At 37.0% G+C, this 16859-nt stretch overlaps 2 protein-coding genes across 3 annotated transcripts; one reads left to right on the forward strand and one right to left on the reverse strand.

The window, feature by feature from the left end:
- Positions 1-2785: 2785 nt before the first annotated feature.
- LOC137712890 (small ribosomal subunit protein uS7) lies at positions 2786-4909 on the forward strand. The gene is made up of 5 exons (XM_068452075.2): positions 2786-2919; positions 3185-3285; positions 3717-3988; positions 4208-4411; positions 4562-4909. Exons 2-5 carry the CDS (start codon positions 3190-3192, stop codon positions 4614-4616), a joined length of 627 nt encoding a protein of 208 aa, XP_068308176.1. The 5' UTR covers positions 2786-2919; positions 3185-3189; the 3' UTR covers positions 4617-4909.
- An 831-nt stretch (positions 4910-5740) lies between these two features.
- LOC137713292 (protein WVD2-like 4) lies at positions 5741-10018 on the reverse strand. 2 transcript variants are annotated; one of them, XM_068452581.2, is made up of 9 exons: positions 9651-10018; positions 8171-8411; positions 7703-8068; positions 7558-7613; positions 7296-7373; positions 7102-7180; positions 6763-6834; positions 6521-6628; positions 5741-6431 (listed from the first exon to the last, which is right to left on the reverse strand). In XM_068452581.2, exons 2-9 carry the CDS (start codon positions 8399-8401, stop codon positions 5994-5996), a joined length of 1428 nt encoding a protein of 475 aa, XP_068308682.2. In that variant the 5' UTR covers positions 8402-8411; positions 9651-10018; the 3' UTR covers positions 5741-5993. The 2 variants fall into 2 exon arrangements, with proteins under 2 accessions (XP_068308682.2, XP_088540748.1); XM_088684622.1 differs by having other exon boundaries at positions 9660-9986.
- Positions 10019-16859: the final 6841 nt, after the last annotated feature.

Genomic DNA, 16859 nt, shown 5'->3' on the forward strand with positions numbered 1-16859 from the left:
TCTGAGATTTTAGAAGGTTAAGACAAACATCTAAAGTAATAACGCCATCATATTTATAAGAACTCATTTAGAATTTTTGAACACAAAAAGAATGACTTAAGATCCTAGTGCATTGGGCTATAACCAAAATGGACCAAGGCGGAGGAGTCCTCGCAACCCAATACATCATAAAAAACAACGGTGGGAACCTCAATTCCGAATAATTGATCCCTTGATAACAATTAACTATGGCTAAGAGTTTGGATGGGCTTGGTCACCTCTCGGACTTTGTTTTTTTTTTTTAATTTTATTTTTGTATTTTTTTTTAACAAACAATATAATTTACATTAAGAAAGAGTGTGTAGACTTAACTTCATAACAAGCAGCAAAACGTGGTTCAAATTCGTTTTTGACGAAAATCGAATCTAAGACCTCTCACTTACAAGTGAAGAGGAATACTATTAGACTGTAGTACTAAGTGAAGATGAATACCATTAGAATATAATACTAAGTGGCGTGTCACCTCTCGAACTTGTATGGCATGTGTTCACCGTTAGATGACATCATATGTCAATAATATAAGGAAATGTGCTATTTTGTTTTACATCTCTTTTGTTATTAGCAATGGCAGTGCACCTATGCCATAAGTTGTTCTCCACCACCACACACCCTATTGCAAACGAAGTAAAGAAAACTTTGTCATTCCAACAAATCAAATTGAAGCAGAAGATGAAGAAGAGGAGGGTTGTGGTGGAATTAGGCCTGGGCCTGGGCATGGGCCGGGCCGGGCCCATTTTTGGAGGGACCGGATCGGACCCGGATGCAAAGGAAACGGGTACCTTGGATATCATATTCTAATATAGGAACCGGATCTAACCCGGGCCAGTTTGGGCTGGGTCCACGAGTCCTTGGTTTTTATTTATTTATTTATTTTTGTTATATATATATATATATATATATATATTAAAACAAAAAAAAACAAAAACAAAAAATGGTAACATTTGCACAGATTCAAATTCTGTCCTAGCCCCAGCAGAGTCACTCATTCACATTTGCACATTCCTAGCCCTTGCAAATTCACAATCACTCATTCACATTTGCACAAGTTCAAATTCATTCCCAGGCCCCAACAGATTCACATTTGCACAGATTGAAATCCAAATACAAAGTCCAACATCGTTCGATACATTAAATCCAAAAGAAAAAAAAAAAAAGACGAAGTGGCAATGCTAAAGCTAATACTCCAGTTTTACCCTGGATATACCACAAAGAATTGCATCACTCCTGCTCCATATAATTTTAATATTTTACTTTAAAATTAATCTCATAAGAAATGGCAATGCTAATACCACTTAGGAGTTTATCTTACATGCCTGGTAATGGTATCACTCTGAAGGAAGTCCACCAAGGACTCTTCCACTGAGAGAATAAACAGCCGTTGCCAAGGTACCTTGAAAGTTGAAACAGCCGCTGCTACACCTGTAGCTACGAGCCTACGAGTATACAGCCAACAATGAATAATCTGATCTGATTGAGTGTGTTTGTTTTCCCCAAGAGAAGGGCAGAAAAACTCAGCTGCCACACCAAAAATGTCTGCACAAAGTGGATACAGAGTAAAAGCTGAGAAGAGGAATTTCCATGAAATCAAAATGCAAGGAGACTACTTGAATCAAAACGATGGCCATAAGTTTGAAAACCACAGGGAGACTACTTGAATCAAAACTAGAAGAATAAAAATTAAAAATTAAAACCCAACCCCCCCCCCCCCCCCCCCCCCCCCCCCAAATCTGAAAAACGCACGCAGTTCTTATTCTTGATCCAAATTCCAATTACATTCAAAATTGCCTACTCAGATTGAAATCCCGATCTCAATCCCAATCCCAAATTTCAATCAAAAACCAAACACTCCAAATCCCAACACAAATCCAAAATCTCAAATCCCAAATCCCATTCCCATCCAAACAGATCCACAATTTCTTCACCTATATGTTCATGCATTCATCAAATTACTCCCACCTAAAGATATTGTCTCTAATCAATCATATTATTCATGCTACTGATCCTCCACATCAACAAAAATAAAATTCGGAGAAGTAGATAGTAGCCGGCTAAGTAACGGATGTCGTCAAGGTCGGAGGATGGCTGAATGGGTGGTGGTGGTGCCGTTATGTTGGTTGCGGTGGTGGTTATGGGCATTCTCTGGGATGTCGTCGGAGTCGAGGGAGTGACAGTGGAGAGGTGGGCGTGGGAGTGAGTGAGAGAGTGAGACTGAAACTGAAACTAATTTGGAAACCTAGGTTACAAATTAACAGTTCAAATTAGATGATAGGTTATCATTTAATCTCGACCGTTGATTATAATTAGACGGGTCGGTCCGGGGCCCCGTTTGCCCACCCCTAGGTGGAATCGCTGGTATAGCTAATCAAGTATTCGTTTTTGCCATTGCCGTCATCAGGTTGCAAACGATGCGTAGTAAGTAGAAACAAAGAGCGTGTCTTTGTTTAAGCTTGAACCCGACTAAATTATACAAAAGTTTTGGGACGTATAAGTTAGCGGGTATGAGGTGTATAAAATAAATAGAGTCGAATTAATTTAACCGATGCCTATTTAATACACAGTATTGTCAACACCGATTCGTATTGAATAGTTCTATCAGGTATTGAATACGGAGTGCAAAATGTAGCTTACTTGTTATAAACTTATAATATGAATGGACACTTGTGTATTGCCTTGAGGCTTGTGTTCTGGTACACCGAAAAGTCTCACTTGTGTGAATTTTTTTTTAGGAAATTAACTAAAAAGAAGTGAAATATATACAATAGCCAAGGGTAAAATAGTAACCCCAGCACTTAAACCCTAGTACATTAAACACTTGTACCCTGCGCCGTTTTATTGTCTTCTCCAAGCTCTCTCACCCTCGTCTGAAACTCCAGCCTCCAGGTCAGTGTCATGGAATCTGCTACTTCCTATGAACTTCTTAATTATTATTATTATTATTATTAATGCTTCGTTATGTTATTGTTTTATTGAGAATTAAGCCCCGTAATTAATTTATTTGTTCAAAATTTGGAAGATTTGAGGCAGGCATTGTCAAATAGTCATCAAATTTCTGTAATCTCATCTGCTGGATGAAGGTGTTTTAATCAACTAGGGTTTGGAGCATTGAGATTTTCTAACTTTTGTGGCTTGAATTGCGGTTATACAGAAACCATGGCCGCTGCGGATGTTGCTGCTCCTGTATTGGAACCAACGCTGGCGCACTATGACGTGAAGCTCTTCAATCGCTGGAGCTTCGATGATGTCCAGGTTTCTGGATTTTTCGCTTAAATTTCGTACCCTTGTTTTCCATAATCTATGATGAATTTGATGAATGTGGTTGAATTTCGTAACAATAAGTTTAGCTGGACTGTTATTATTGATCGCGTATATTTAGAGGTACATTAGGTTTGTTGTCGAATTCGATATACTCTGTGATATTAGATAATTCTTCAGAGTGGACAGATGGTTGGTTAACCGTGGAGGATCTGTGTTTGTTGTGCATTTCCTTGTTGGTTGTTCTCTTGCTTTTTAGAAATTTTAGACATCTGTGTGGCCTCCATGCTATCGATTAATTGGTAATCATGTGTCAAATTGTTTTTTTTTAAATGTCGACTAGGTCTTTTGTTATGTATATGATGAATTTCATTTTTTTCGAACATCTGACGTCTGCTAATTATAATGTGAATTGCGACTTGTAGGTCAGTGACATTTCACTGGCGGATTATGTTGGAGTTGCACCTTCCAAGCATGCAACTTATGTACCTCACACTGCTGGGAGATACTCGGTCAAGCGATTCAGGAAAGCTCAGTGCCCTATTGTGGAGAGGCTTACTAACTCACTCATGATGCACGGCAGAAACAATGGAAAGAAACTCATGGCTGTCAGGATTGTTAGGCACGCGATGGAAATTATTCATTTGCTAACTGATCTGAACCCAATCCAAGTTATTGTTGATGCTGTTGTTAACAGGTACACACACAATCTTCCTCATAGTAATAATTGACCTCTGCTTTGCCCCTTGTTTGATGCTTAAGGAGAAGCTCATGTGCCCCTTAGTATAGTTTTCCTGATTACATGTTGATTTTTATCTGTTGGGATTACGATGGATATGACCTTTCTTCTTCTTTTCAATTCTGTATATTTGTTTTTTTTCTCTCTCATGTTGTATGTCTTCTTCGTGCCAATCAGTGGTCCACGTGAAGATGCAACTCGTATTGGATCTGCTGGAGTTGTTAGGCGTCAGGCTGTGGATATCTCGCCTTTGAGGCGTGTGAATCAGGCTATCTATCTCCTCACAACCGGGGCTCGTGAGTCTGCTTTCAGGAACGTCAAAACTATTGCCGAGTGTTTGGCTGATGAGCTTATTAATGCTGCCAAAGGTTCCTCGAACAGGTACTGCGCTTATTTGCCTATTACATGTTATTTTCTCCGAAGTTTTTTTTATTGTCTCTTTATTTTCCATTTGAGTTACGCAGTCTGATTTTATTCCTTTCCCTTGATTCTTTGTTTCTTTGCTGACGATTGGTGGTGTTTTATGTGCAGTTATGCAATCAAGAAGAAGGATGAGATTGAAAGAGTTGCCAAGGCCAACCGTTAAGAGGCTGCAAGAAAAATTTATGCAGGGAAGAAAATTTTATATGCGTTTTTGTTATTTACGCATTATTTAGAATTTGTTGGGTATACCCTTGAATGCGAGACATGTCTGTCCTTTCATGTTGCGAAAACCAGGCAATATAAAAGAGGAGCACTTCGAATGTTAATGAAGATAGGCATTGAGGATTTGTTTACTTATGGTTGGAGGTTGATGCAAATGATTCAACACTTTATATTTCAGCTTGGATTTGGATGTTTCAGATAACATTTGCTTATTATCAACATATATTTGCATCATTCATCTCTAACTAGCCTCTCCTTACGCACGCGTGCTAATGTGAGTGTATAGGCTTTTTATGTTGTGCGTATTTTGATTGCGGTGAATGTTTCTTATCCAACAGCATCATCTCTGACTAGTACTACGGAGTAGTAATACTTGTCCATGAAAAGTCTAAGGTTCGATTAACATGGATAACGAGAATGTATAATATTTTTGTTTGAGTTTGATACCTAGTGTCGGCCCATTGTGTGACTTAGCACGATATGGTGGGAACTCAAATCCCCCACCAATTTTGTTGTGTTTCATAGAGGATTTTGAGCTTGTTCATTTCCTGATGAGCTTTTATCACTGGTTCAAGAAACTTGCAGTGTCTTAAGAATGGCTTCCAAGGTAAAAGGCCTATATGTAATCCTAGTTCTTTTTTTTTTCCTTTGATAATCTACATTAGAGGGAGTGAGGCGGGTGAGTTTAGCCTTATAGTGGGCTAACAATAATGTGGTTCAAATTCGCCTTTGGCGGGAATTGAAACAATAACATGAAAAAGTAAAGAAAAATACCGTAGGTTCGTGATACTAAGTGGCTGTAATCCTAATTCTTAGACATGGTGTTTAATGCAAATTGGGAAAGTGGGGAGAAACAATAACCCGAAAAATTGTTTCAGGTTATTTTTCTTGAGTGCTTATGACTTGCAAGCACTAAGAATCGACACATATTTGACCATTTTGGATTTGATCCAAGAGTCATTGATCACTAATTTAAACCATTGGATCTAATTGTTATATACGTATTGTCACCGAGTGTCTACAAGTACTCAAGAAAAATCGCTCCAAGTTGCTAGCCTTTTGATATGTAGGGAAAAAAAGAAATCATCAATTATAAATGAAAGACTCATAATCCATAGATCACTGAAGACAGCATTACTGTCTTCAAGCTTCCACAGTAATTTGATGACTGAAAGAACAAACAAACTACATTTGACCTTTAAAGATATCAATAAACGACTTTCATGAGTAATCCCACGAGGGTTCCATATTCACAGCAATATGCAACTTAAACCTTTCAAGACCATATGAACAATGCATCGGCATCACAAGTACGTCGTTAAACTCCAACCGAAACTTCATGGGGCATGATCTCGGGGATAGGTGCACCGAGGACTGGTTCTTTGATCTGGCGATCACTCGCTTCAGGCTCTATCTCATCTTTGAATTTGGAAAGATGCCCTGATTGGTCCTGAGCTTCTTCAGTTTTTCCAGTGCACGCTTTCTGGTCGTGTGTTTCTTCTTCGGTACCCTTTGCTTCGGTTTTGGTAGCAGCAGTTTCCTGAGAATGAAGCCTAGTTTGAGACTTTTTAACTGGCTTCTTTGGATCTATGACGTCCTTTTCGCTTTTAGTCTTTAATCCCTTCTTTGAATTATTCAGTTCTCGATTCAGACGTGGGCTAAGAGACACCCCAGCAACTTCTGAAGAATTGTTCGGTGAAGAAATGGAGCTCTTGTTCCTTCCAAGCTTCGGAGATTTTGGCCGTGTGGTTGGAATCTGAATTGATTGGTGGAGAAGAGTCACATACAATGTTGCTACACAAAAGTAAACATGAAGCAGAGATGGGAGAAGAGTCTAAGACTTACCTTCTTGAGTTCAACTTTCGGAGGAGGCTCTTTATAGAAACTTGGCATGGGCGCTGCCTTAAACATCAGGCTCTTCCTTAGTCGCTTGATCTCTGCTTCCTGACTTTCCTGCAGAATAAATATATGGAAAATATAATGAATACACTGAAACTGAATATATGAAACAGAAATTAGAAATAAACAAGTCAATACATGAACAACAAAAGTATAATCGTCAGAGTGCTGTAAACTAGTCTGCACACCTTTGATTTTGCTTGTGAGTTGTTTTTTTCTTCTTCCTTAGCCTGTGTCTTCTCTTCTAGCTTTGTAAAAAACTGATGAACGATGAATAAGGTTCGTTAGTGATATGAACTGAAAACTTTATCACGGTAATTGAGCAGGAGATCCTGCATCCAAAATGCAATTGGATCCTCCCAATAAGTTGAATTCCATATATTGGGAGGATGCAATTGCAGCACTCTAATGGTGGATTGAGACCCACGAGGGAGTGTTTTCGAACAATTTCTGGCTCACATCCTGATATTTCAAGCTTTTGAAAATAGTGGTAACTTGATCAGAAACTAGAGGTATGTTTTACCAACCTCCTTCCGTTTTTCAGCACGTTCTTCCAACCTGAAGGAAAACCCAGAAGCGCTGATCCTCCGGCCACTAGGTGTAGTACTTTTGATATAATACAGAATTCATGTAAGTATCAGTACAACAAATAAATAATTCAGATACTGGCAGTAAAGACTAAGAGATGAGAAGCAATAGTGCTCTAGGATATGAGGCATACGAAGCAACGGAGTGAGCATCATCATCCTCTTTGATTGGCAGAGTTGTTTTTACAGCATTTAAACTTTGATCAACTGATCTGTTATCACACAAAACATCATAAAATGACTAATCAATATCATTAAGCAGAATTAACTTTCAGTGGAGTAATTTTTTCCTATGCACAGATTACACATAAGTAAACAGTACAACGATCTGTAATGTTTGAACCAAAAATATAAAGGTTAAGTAAACCCGTGTACTGAATTGCGGTTGTAACCTACCGGATCACATCAGATGGGCTATTGGCGGATGTATCCACAGAACCAGACTTGCCAGGCTGATGCAATTAAGAGCGGGCATTAGCTACATTTAAGAAAGATAATAAGAGGAGTAAAATACAGAAGCAAAAACTTGAAAATGTCTTACTGGAGAGGATCTAATGCTGGGTATTGATGCTAAAGAAGTCCTCTTAATGGAAGCTCCACCAGTGGAGTTCCCATCCTTTGAATGAACTCCTGTGGATGCACGCCTAGTTGGATTATTCAGACGAGAAACTGAAATGGGAGCCTCAGCCTTGGTTGCATTTCCTCGGGCGTGTTTAACTTCTGTTTTCACTGGGTACACATCAATGCTCTTCTTCATAGGATCTGTACGAGATCCTCTTGCTGGAAAAGAAGGACTCTGAGAAAGTGTTGCCCTCTCCTTATGCAGGAATGGAGTTGCGCCTTTCACAATAGGTTTATCCTTGGCCGGTTTGCTCTTTGACAGACCATTGTTCGGAGCATGAGGATTCTGAAAAGACAATATAAAGTAGAAATGAGCATTCGTACATGTGTGTCATGAAATTGATAAGAGAACTAGTTCAAAACGACAAGGAATTCTGGCATGCAGTACCTTTGTAGTTTTTGAATTTTTACCAGATGGAATGGCTGCAACCGCAACTTCAGAAGAGTTAATGCCTTCATCTTTTGTCACAGGTTCAGATATTCCGTTCACAGCAGGAACTTCTATATTACCATCAGCATTCTTGCCCTTTTTGCCCAAATCCGGTACTGATACATCTACATGTTTTTCCTCAATAACACAACTCTCATCCTCGAATGTAACCCCATTTTCAGACTCCATTTATGAAATACTTCATGAAATGAAATGCAAAGTAAGCAGAGTCAAACAATAGTTCTACTATGAAAGAGATTAACATTTGGCTTAGTCCAGTAAAATCACACAACTAATAATAATATCGAACAATGACACAGAAAAATAGAGGAAAAAAAACACCAAAATATCTTATCTTTAATACCATTTTGATTAACATGAATGATATAACTTTATACCAGTAAAACATAACAAGGGTATGAAATAACAATACTAAGACATCCAGAATTCTACATAGACAGGCAGGCAACGTACATGAATGGTTGAGTATCCTACCCTCCCCAGAAGAACTCAATGTCATAACAATTCCTATCATTTTCCGGAGTGCCAAAATCACTTCCATAGTGTGTGGCAAAACTTTAAAAGTGCTTTCAATGAAAATAAAAGCACTTGCAAGCGAGAATCACTCAGAGCCTTTGATGAAACTTTTAAAATACAAAAATCTTCTACAAAAACACTCCCAAACGAACATCTTTTCAGGTTCTCAAAAGGTGAGAGTTTATTCTGCTACTTCCCAATGTGCCAAAGAACAAGATGAGGAGATACCCTCGAGACATTCATTTTTCTAATTGGCTGGCTTTACCCCTCCATCCAAAAGAGAAATGTAAAGCACAATTTGTAGCACGACAAACTACAAACCAAAAACACCATGAAATTTTATATGATGAAATGATTCTAACATAGCCAACTGGGAAAGAATTCCCATCATTTCAGTCATGAAACGCTTGATAATTCTGAGACCACAATGTATATCATTCTAACCCACAACACATAATCCTCAACATTCCAACAGTTCCGCGAAATTCGTTTAAAAAACAAACATCTGCACAGCAATAGAAGCTAACCATTTTACACTCAACACTCCATCACGTTTACAAAATCCCCATTCCCACCAAGCCTTTCATAGCAAACACGCGGCTCAGAAAACCAGTCTAACCAGTCTAACCAAATAAACAAATTATATAATTAATCAACTAAGATTGTCACTAGAGTGTTTTTCACGAATTAAGTATTAAAAACAACACTCTGAGGCTCATGGATTTAGTTCTTGTGCACTAACATTTTTATCAAATCATCAACATATGCAAAGTTATCAAAAATACCAAGAACAGGGTAAGCAACAGAAACAAAGAAAACGCAGAAACGCAACAAAATAAGCAATTCAAAGGTTAAGAATTTAAGGTACAATCACTAAAGATCACAGAAAATAAGAACTTACAGAGATTACCAGGCAGTTCCCGAACTTGGGTTTTTGAATTTGGGATTAAACGACTTAAATAAGCACTTGAAAGAGTGATTGATAGCGAGACCAAAGAGCAATGGAAGCAAAATTCTACGACTGAATTATGATAGAGGAAGATAGGAACAGAGCAAAGCAGAGAGTATAGGAATATATTGATTGTGCTTTTGGATTAGAAGCACTTTGTGATGGTTAAGTGCTTCTGATGGTTGGAACTTGAAAGCTATGGAGGGAGTTGGTGACGCACGCTCTGGTTTGGTTCGAGAAATCCGAGAGGGAAGGGGGGGCGGGGGTGGGGGAGAGAGAGAGAGAGAGGACTGTCAATGAAGTGGATAGAGATAGGAAATAGTAGCAAAATGACTAAACTGCCACTATGGAAGTTACTAGCAAGTTTTTGAATTCTGAAGGAAAGGGGTCTTTCACCTGATTGGTATGTGAAAAAGTTGGATGGCATCAAGAGTTATTCTTGTTAAGGTAAGAAAATCCACATTAGGATGTTTCTCTCCTATCTAATAAGATATTTTTTAGTGTGTTGAGAATACGACCCGGTTGTTTAAGTGTCCAACTAATTGTATTATAACATTTGGTGTTACCGGGCCGTTTTTCCGGTACACTGACTCTCTAATGAGGTTATGGCAAATTGTGGATTTTTTTTTTTGCAAAATTTTAAGGATTTTTTTTTTTACCATTTATGGAAAAGTAGTTTTGAGTTTTGGAGGGAAAATTTGATTTCTAAAGAGGAAAAAGTTTACGACCGTTGAATCGGTTATAAACAACGAGAATTTACGTATATGCAAGTGAGATGTTATTTATGATACTTGGCTAGACGAAAATATATTTTTCAGGTGAAAAGACATCGGTTTGACTTATGAGTATAAGTGACCTTATTTATCCTCAGTTATTGAAATTTTCATTTTTTTTTTTTTTGAACAAACAATATTTTTTATACTATAGGGGTGGGGGAGTGAATTATGTCTCACAATGAGCTAATAATAATGTAATTCAAATTCCCCTTTGGTGTGAATCAAACATAAGATCTCTCACTTACAAGTGAAAAGATACTACCAAACTATAATACTAAATGGTCCAGAATTTTCATTTTTAATAAAAAGAAATGTATACGACTGAAAAAAGATATGTTCCAACTGAATAAGGGACCCACCATTAAACTAATAAGAAATAAAATTGACTCGTAATCATAAAGATTTCAAATCCAATTAGCACATAACATTTTTGTTGGAAATATTTTTTATGTCAAATATGCACAGTGACACCTCATTTGGAAGGATATTGTCAATTTCGATTAGGCTAGTACTATTGCCTACACCACCCAATATTGTAAAATTTCCCAATCTTGTGATTTTCCTCACCAAGAAAGACGATGGCACTCTAGATTGTGACGAGTTATGATGTTGTTAGCTACTAAAACTATATTCGGTAGATAAGAGTCGAATATTTTGAGGATTTCCGGTTATTGAATACTTGGAAACATGATAGACTTCTATTCAACTAGGTTGGTAGTTACTAAACTAGAAATTCTTGGTGGACGACTAGTATTCTTCAAAAACCAACCGAATTTTGCAAGAATTTTGGTTTGTTCACTATTTGAATCCAGAGAAGAAGCTAGAAATTTCTCCTAGTGGGGGCAATCCGAAAAACAACTAAGAAGACCTTATTATAGAATGGCTTATACCCAACATGATAATAGGGGTAATTTCAAATGATGATGTATCACAATCTCAATGTTACAAAAATTTCAGACTAATAGTGGAAAGTGGCAAAGTGATGAGAAAAATATTACTACAGAGAGATGGGGGAGAGGGGTTCGTCGGTTTGAATGATAGAATAAGAGCACTTTTGCTTATATAATATTTGATATGGAGTGAAGTAGTATGAAGATATGTTGGATATTAGATATTATATTTACTTCAAAGATAACGCGTGTATATTTTATAACTGCAATTTTAAAAAACAAATTACTTGAGTGTGGGCATGTGAACCTTCATTGATTCCGTCCATGATTGAATTGTTACATAGTCTTTGGTTTCCAATCATTTCGGTTTAGTTACGTACCACACAAGCTGGGCGTGCAATCGTTGAACATATTTCCAAAATCTTCAGTCGTGGATTCAGTTGAACTGACATAAATTATGGAAAATGTGTCAAAACTTAAAAGTATGAGTCTTGAGAATTCAAACCCTAAACTTCTTACATTGAGTGTTTGGCACCAAACCACTACAGCACCAACATTCTTTTGTTATTAATTCTTTTTCTGAGATTGGTTCCAATTGATAGTCGCCAGTTCAGTTTTGGTTTGGACATACAGTTCTGGAACTAGTACAGCGAAATTAAAGAATCAATAGTATAACCATTTGTCACTTCCAGGGTAGTAAGGTGTCAATTTCTAAAAAACATGAACCAAATTACAAGGGCGCCTTTATAGTTTGTCCTAAACTACAAGGGTACAAAATATAATTTATCAATAATTAAAAGCCTAATTAAAATGTTACATGATTGTGTAGACTATCCTCACCATGACCCAAATCTTCCACACTTTACAAGGACGATCAAGACCATTACTCAATTAATTTGACTAATTAATCAGGGAAATTTCTTATTTCATTGTCAATCTCATTCAATTAGTGGGTGTGATAGATAATCTGATGAATATATATTAATATTAACAAAAAAATTAATTAATTACTATCCACTAAGTGGAGATTAATCAAACATAGCATGGGATGACCTAGTAGTGAGGATGAATTTCAAACCCGTATTGCACACAACACGTTATCTGTTCGATTTTTGACGTTGGTGAATCTCACGATGGCCCTTAAAGGAAGGCTGAGATGCCTCTCTGAGTCTTACCAATCTCCGAAAATATGGACTACCGTAGTGAAGCTACTAACTGAATTTTTATTTTAATAAAAAAAAATTTAGCAACCAAAAACAAGCAAAAGGGTAAAATGGTCAGGCAGCATAATCCAATGGAATAAACTGTAAGGGGCAAAATGGTCAAACAACAAGTTAACAAATGATCGAAAACAGCCGGAGGAGGCTACTGTTGGAGAACGTTTGGGACTGTGTTTTTATTGGGTGTGGGGTTCACAGGTGGTGTTGCTGTCTTTCCCGCTGACGTGGTGAGACCGCGCAACATGATTGGTCTCACGTTAGGCCAACCTGGACACCCCACCACGTCCACCAACCGCGCGTGAGCTGTAACGACGTGCGTGAGAGATGGCCATCCTACGGTTGCTTTGAACTCACCAGACAATCTCAGCCGTCCATTTGGGATTTTGCAGGTGGTGCGTTGCATTCAACGGCTAGGCTGGATTCTCAAGTGTACTCTTCATTTGTGATTTGGCACTTTGCCCTCTTGGCCGTCAATGCCATTCTTTCATGCAATTCCATTATTGACAATTTATTAGTTTTAATTTTTAATTAAAAGGGGAACTTATTTTATAATTCACTTGTAAATAAGGAATTTTAGGTTCGATTCTTATCAAAGATGAATTTAAACCACTTTATTGCTAACTCATTGTGAGAATTAGTTAATTCCCACATCCCCTTAGTGTAGATAATATCGTTTGTTAAGACAAAAAAAAAAAAAAAAAAAAAAACTACTTCACCATAGCAAACTGAAGGTAGCATCGCTTTAATTATTATTTGGTTTAGTGACATTTGTCTTAACTTAGCTGAAAGATAATACTATTACAATTGATACTGATCGAATACGACAAATGTTTAAATATCGATATAAGTGGACATAACATGACACAAATTTATGAAAATATCGATGCATATATCGACTGTCTTCGATGGAAATTTGCAATGGTGTGGGTATATCAATTGATTCAAATTTAGTCAAAATTAGAGAAAATTTCTCAACAAAAATATCATCCCAATATTCATTGATTTTCTTATATCTCGTCGACAGTGGGTGAAGTTTGCGTTTCACCCCCCATTTCCATATCGATCATTGATTTTTTGGATGTTATGACGAAAATATCGACAATTTCGTAAATATTGTAAACACTGAGGACGACTATCAAACACCCTTCCAACATTTGACATCTCTCAAATCTCCCCTAACAATAAAATCAGTTCCTTTTGATCGTGTTCATAATTTAATTAATCAAATAAGCATCAATTTTTTAGAAAGGAAAATATTTGACTTCTACCAAAGAATTTGTCATTCCACATTATAAATAGATCACATTTTGACACGCGATCATAATTTTTTATTTCTTATTTTTAATGAGTTATTTTCCATCTCTGTTTCATAATTCATAAGTTATAAGGAACCAACCATTGTTAAGTTTTACAAAAATGGTTTGATGAAGGTGCATCCAATTTTTTTTCGGTAACATAAAGTTTAGGGGGAGATCGGTCACGTTCACCACTAGCGCTAGGGTATACTCACAATCTCAAGTGCATCCAATTTAAAAACGCCAAGGTTGGTAAGAAAAGAAAAGAAAAAGTGAAGGAACAAGAATATTCCATCTAAACTTTTTTGGTGAGATAAAATCATGGTCACAAAAAATCTTTCAAAAATCCAAAATAATTTTAAGCTTATAAAAGAAAAGGTATGCCAACATGTGCAATCTCAAGGAAAAACAAACAAGAAGAAGAAACCAAAACAAAACAAAAAGAGGATCAAAAAATTTCACAAGGATGGCCCCGGGGGCCAAAAATTGACTCATCATTGGCCTTTGCCTCATAATTTAAAGTTCATTAGTTGTTTGTAGTCTAAACTGCAAGTTTTCTACGACTTTATGTATTGGCTCCCGGCCCCCGGGGCCACTACAACATCGACATCCCCTTTGCATCCCAAAGCATCATTTTCTCCTATAGCCAAGCCATGTATGTGAGGCATTATCATTCTTATTTGAAAGGATACTTGAATTTTAAGCACTCGATTATTTCTTCCTCATCTTCGTTTTTTCAGTCTTAAATTGAGAACACTTATCAACTAGATTTTGATCTACTGATATTTATCTTTCTAATGTTGAAAGAGGTTCCAAGTTGAAATTAATAAAAAAAAATCTTAACAGTATTTCTATTCTATATATCGAACTTGTGACCTATCTTAAATCTAATCTCATCGTCACCACCCCGGTTAGATTCAAAGAATTCATGTCGACTACTTTTCGGAAATGGAAGTGTACATATATGGTGATCTATACAAAGACTTTTTGTGCAAAATTAATCAATAAGTTGAATGCCCCACTTTGGTATATGTCTTATATCTTGAATGCCCCGCCTAAACAATCCCATAATTTCCGCAAACGCTATATCATTTGTTCTAAAAATATTGAAATCAAGAAATGTGAGGCTCGAAATTTGTGGCACCAACAAGACTTGCATGTCTACTTTTGAGCTGGTGATCGAGCTTTTATCATGTCACGTACATTAAAGTTGTGGTTGGAAATAGATTGCAGGTTCTCAGGTGGAGCGGAGACTGAACGTTGGTGGATCAAATAGCTTTGTAATTTGTGTTTTCTTGATCATTTAATTTGTGCAACCGTTTTAGGAGCGGATATCTGCACTGAAAATAGTAAGAGATCAGGAGTGTCGTCGGGGCAGACTGACGTTCGGCCTCCCGTTATCGGTGCAGACATCTGCCTACCTTGTACTAGAATACTTTTTGCCTACACAGATTTAGAACACAGTTTAGATTGTTCACTATGTTAATCTTGGGATGAATGGTAGGTATATGCCATATTGCTACTAATTCTTCCTTTTATCTATGATTAGGGATGGCAACGGGGCGGGATGGGGTCGGGGGTGCCACCTCCATCCCCGCCTTTGTTGGTAACTTTTTTCCCAATAACCGCATTCATAACCATTCTTTTTAAACGGGGATACCCCACCCCTACCTCTGCAGGGGAAGGTATCTCTAAATCAGCACCCAACAACCCGCCTATCATGAAAAGTTTATCTTTAAATTTTGATTATGCAAAACATGTTAATCAATAATCGGCTAGCATTAAACCTAAAAGCTAATAACAAAGTAAATAATTTTTTAAAGAGATCCACCCTTGTAATAGTAAGGAAATATGAGACGCTACAAGATCAATAAAGATGACTCACAAACATAATTTAAAAGAATTGTATTGATGATTTAATATAAGTATATAATCGGGTCAGGTTCTGGTCAAGGGATGGCAATACCATATTGCTCCATATCTAAATCGGGCTTTTAAAGCATTCTCCAAACTCACACTATAATCGTTTATTGTCCTCCATAACCACCCCATTAGGGTTGGATATCATCGGATACCCAAATTCTTGAGGCTTTTTCCATCCCTACCTATGATCTAAATCGACAATAATAAGTGATAGATTGTCCTAGAAAATAAAGGGTTTTTCATTCAACTACTGCGTCATAGGTCCAAACTTTCACTCTCTCATCCTCTTAATTTAGTTTATGATAATAATATTGTTTTTAATAAAAAAATTCGACAACAAAATAGTTAAAGCAATTGGTTTTAATTTGTTTTAATTTTTCTTAAAAAATTAAGAAAAATTATTCGATGGCGTTTCACCACAAACTCTGATTTTTGTACGATGTGCACGAGTTTGGAGATGACTAGGAATAGGATGTGTCGGGCTTTCTGCACCGGTTCTATGGCCAATTAAGAATCTCAACAAGTTCTCTGAATTCAATTTTCTGTAGACTGTATAAGATCATTTGAAGTCTTTCAATTACGACAATTAGATGAAACCGCTTTAACAAGGCAACATTAAACGCATTCAACATCATATCCATGACTCTTAATACGTTGTACTCTTTCTCTTTCGCCTAGATTTTATCACACTGGGCCAATATCTAGTATCTTATTAATTAGTTAAGTTCCTTGATGATGAAAAATAGTTGGGCGTAGCGTCCAAGTAACCCAAATCTTATATAAGAAAAATCTATGAAGAAGGAAAAGACACTTAGAATTCTCTCAAACAGTTCTCTCAGTCTGAATAAAATGCATGATTCAAATAGTCACATAAACATATACGCAAAAACTATATGTAGTGGGAAAATATATTCTACAAAGAAAACAAAAATGAAATCGTATCAAGCGATTAAGAACATTCACCTCACTACTGACGTCGCGCGTTCTGTGTTTGAATGCTTCCAAACACCCTAATTGAAAAGGCTATATACAACCCTGAGTTGAACTGAGTTGGGAG

Source organism: Pyrus communis, chromosome 14 (assembly GCF_041283825.1).
Source record: "Pyrus communis isolate YQ-2024b chromosome 14, ASM4128382v1, whole genome shotgun sequence".
NCBI classification, from domain to species: Eukaryota; Viridiplantae; Streptophyta; class Magnoliopsida; order Rosales; family Rosaceae; genus Pyrus; species Pyrus communis.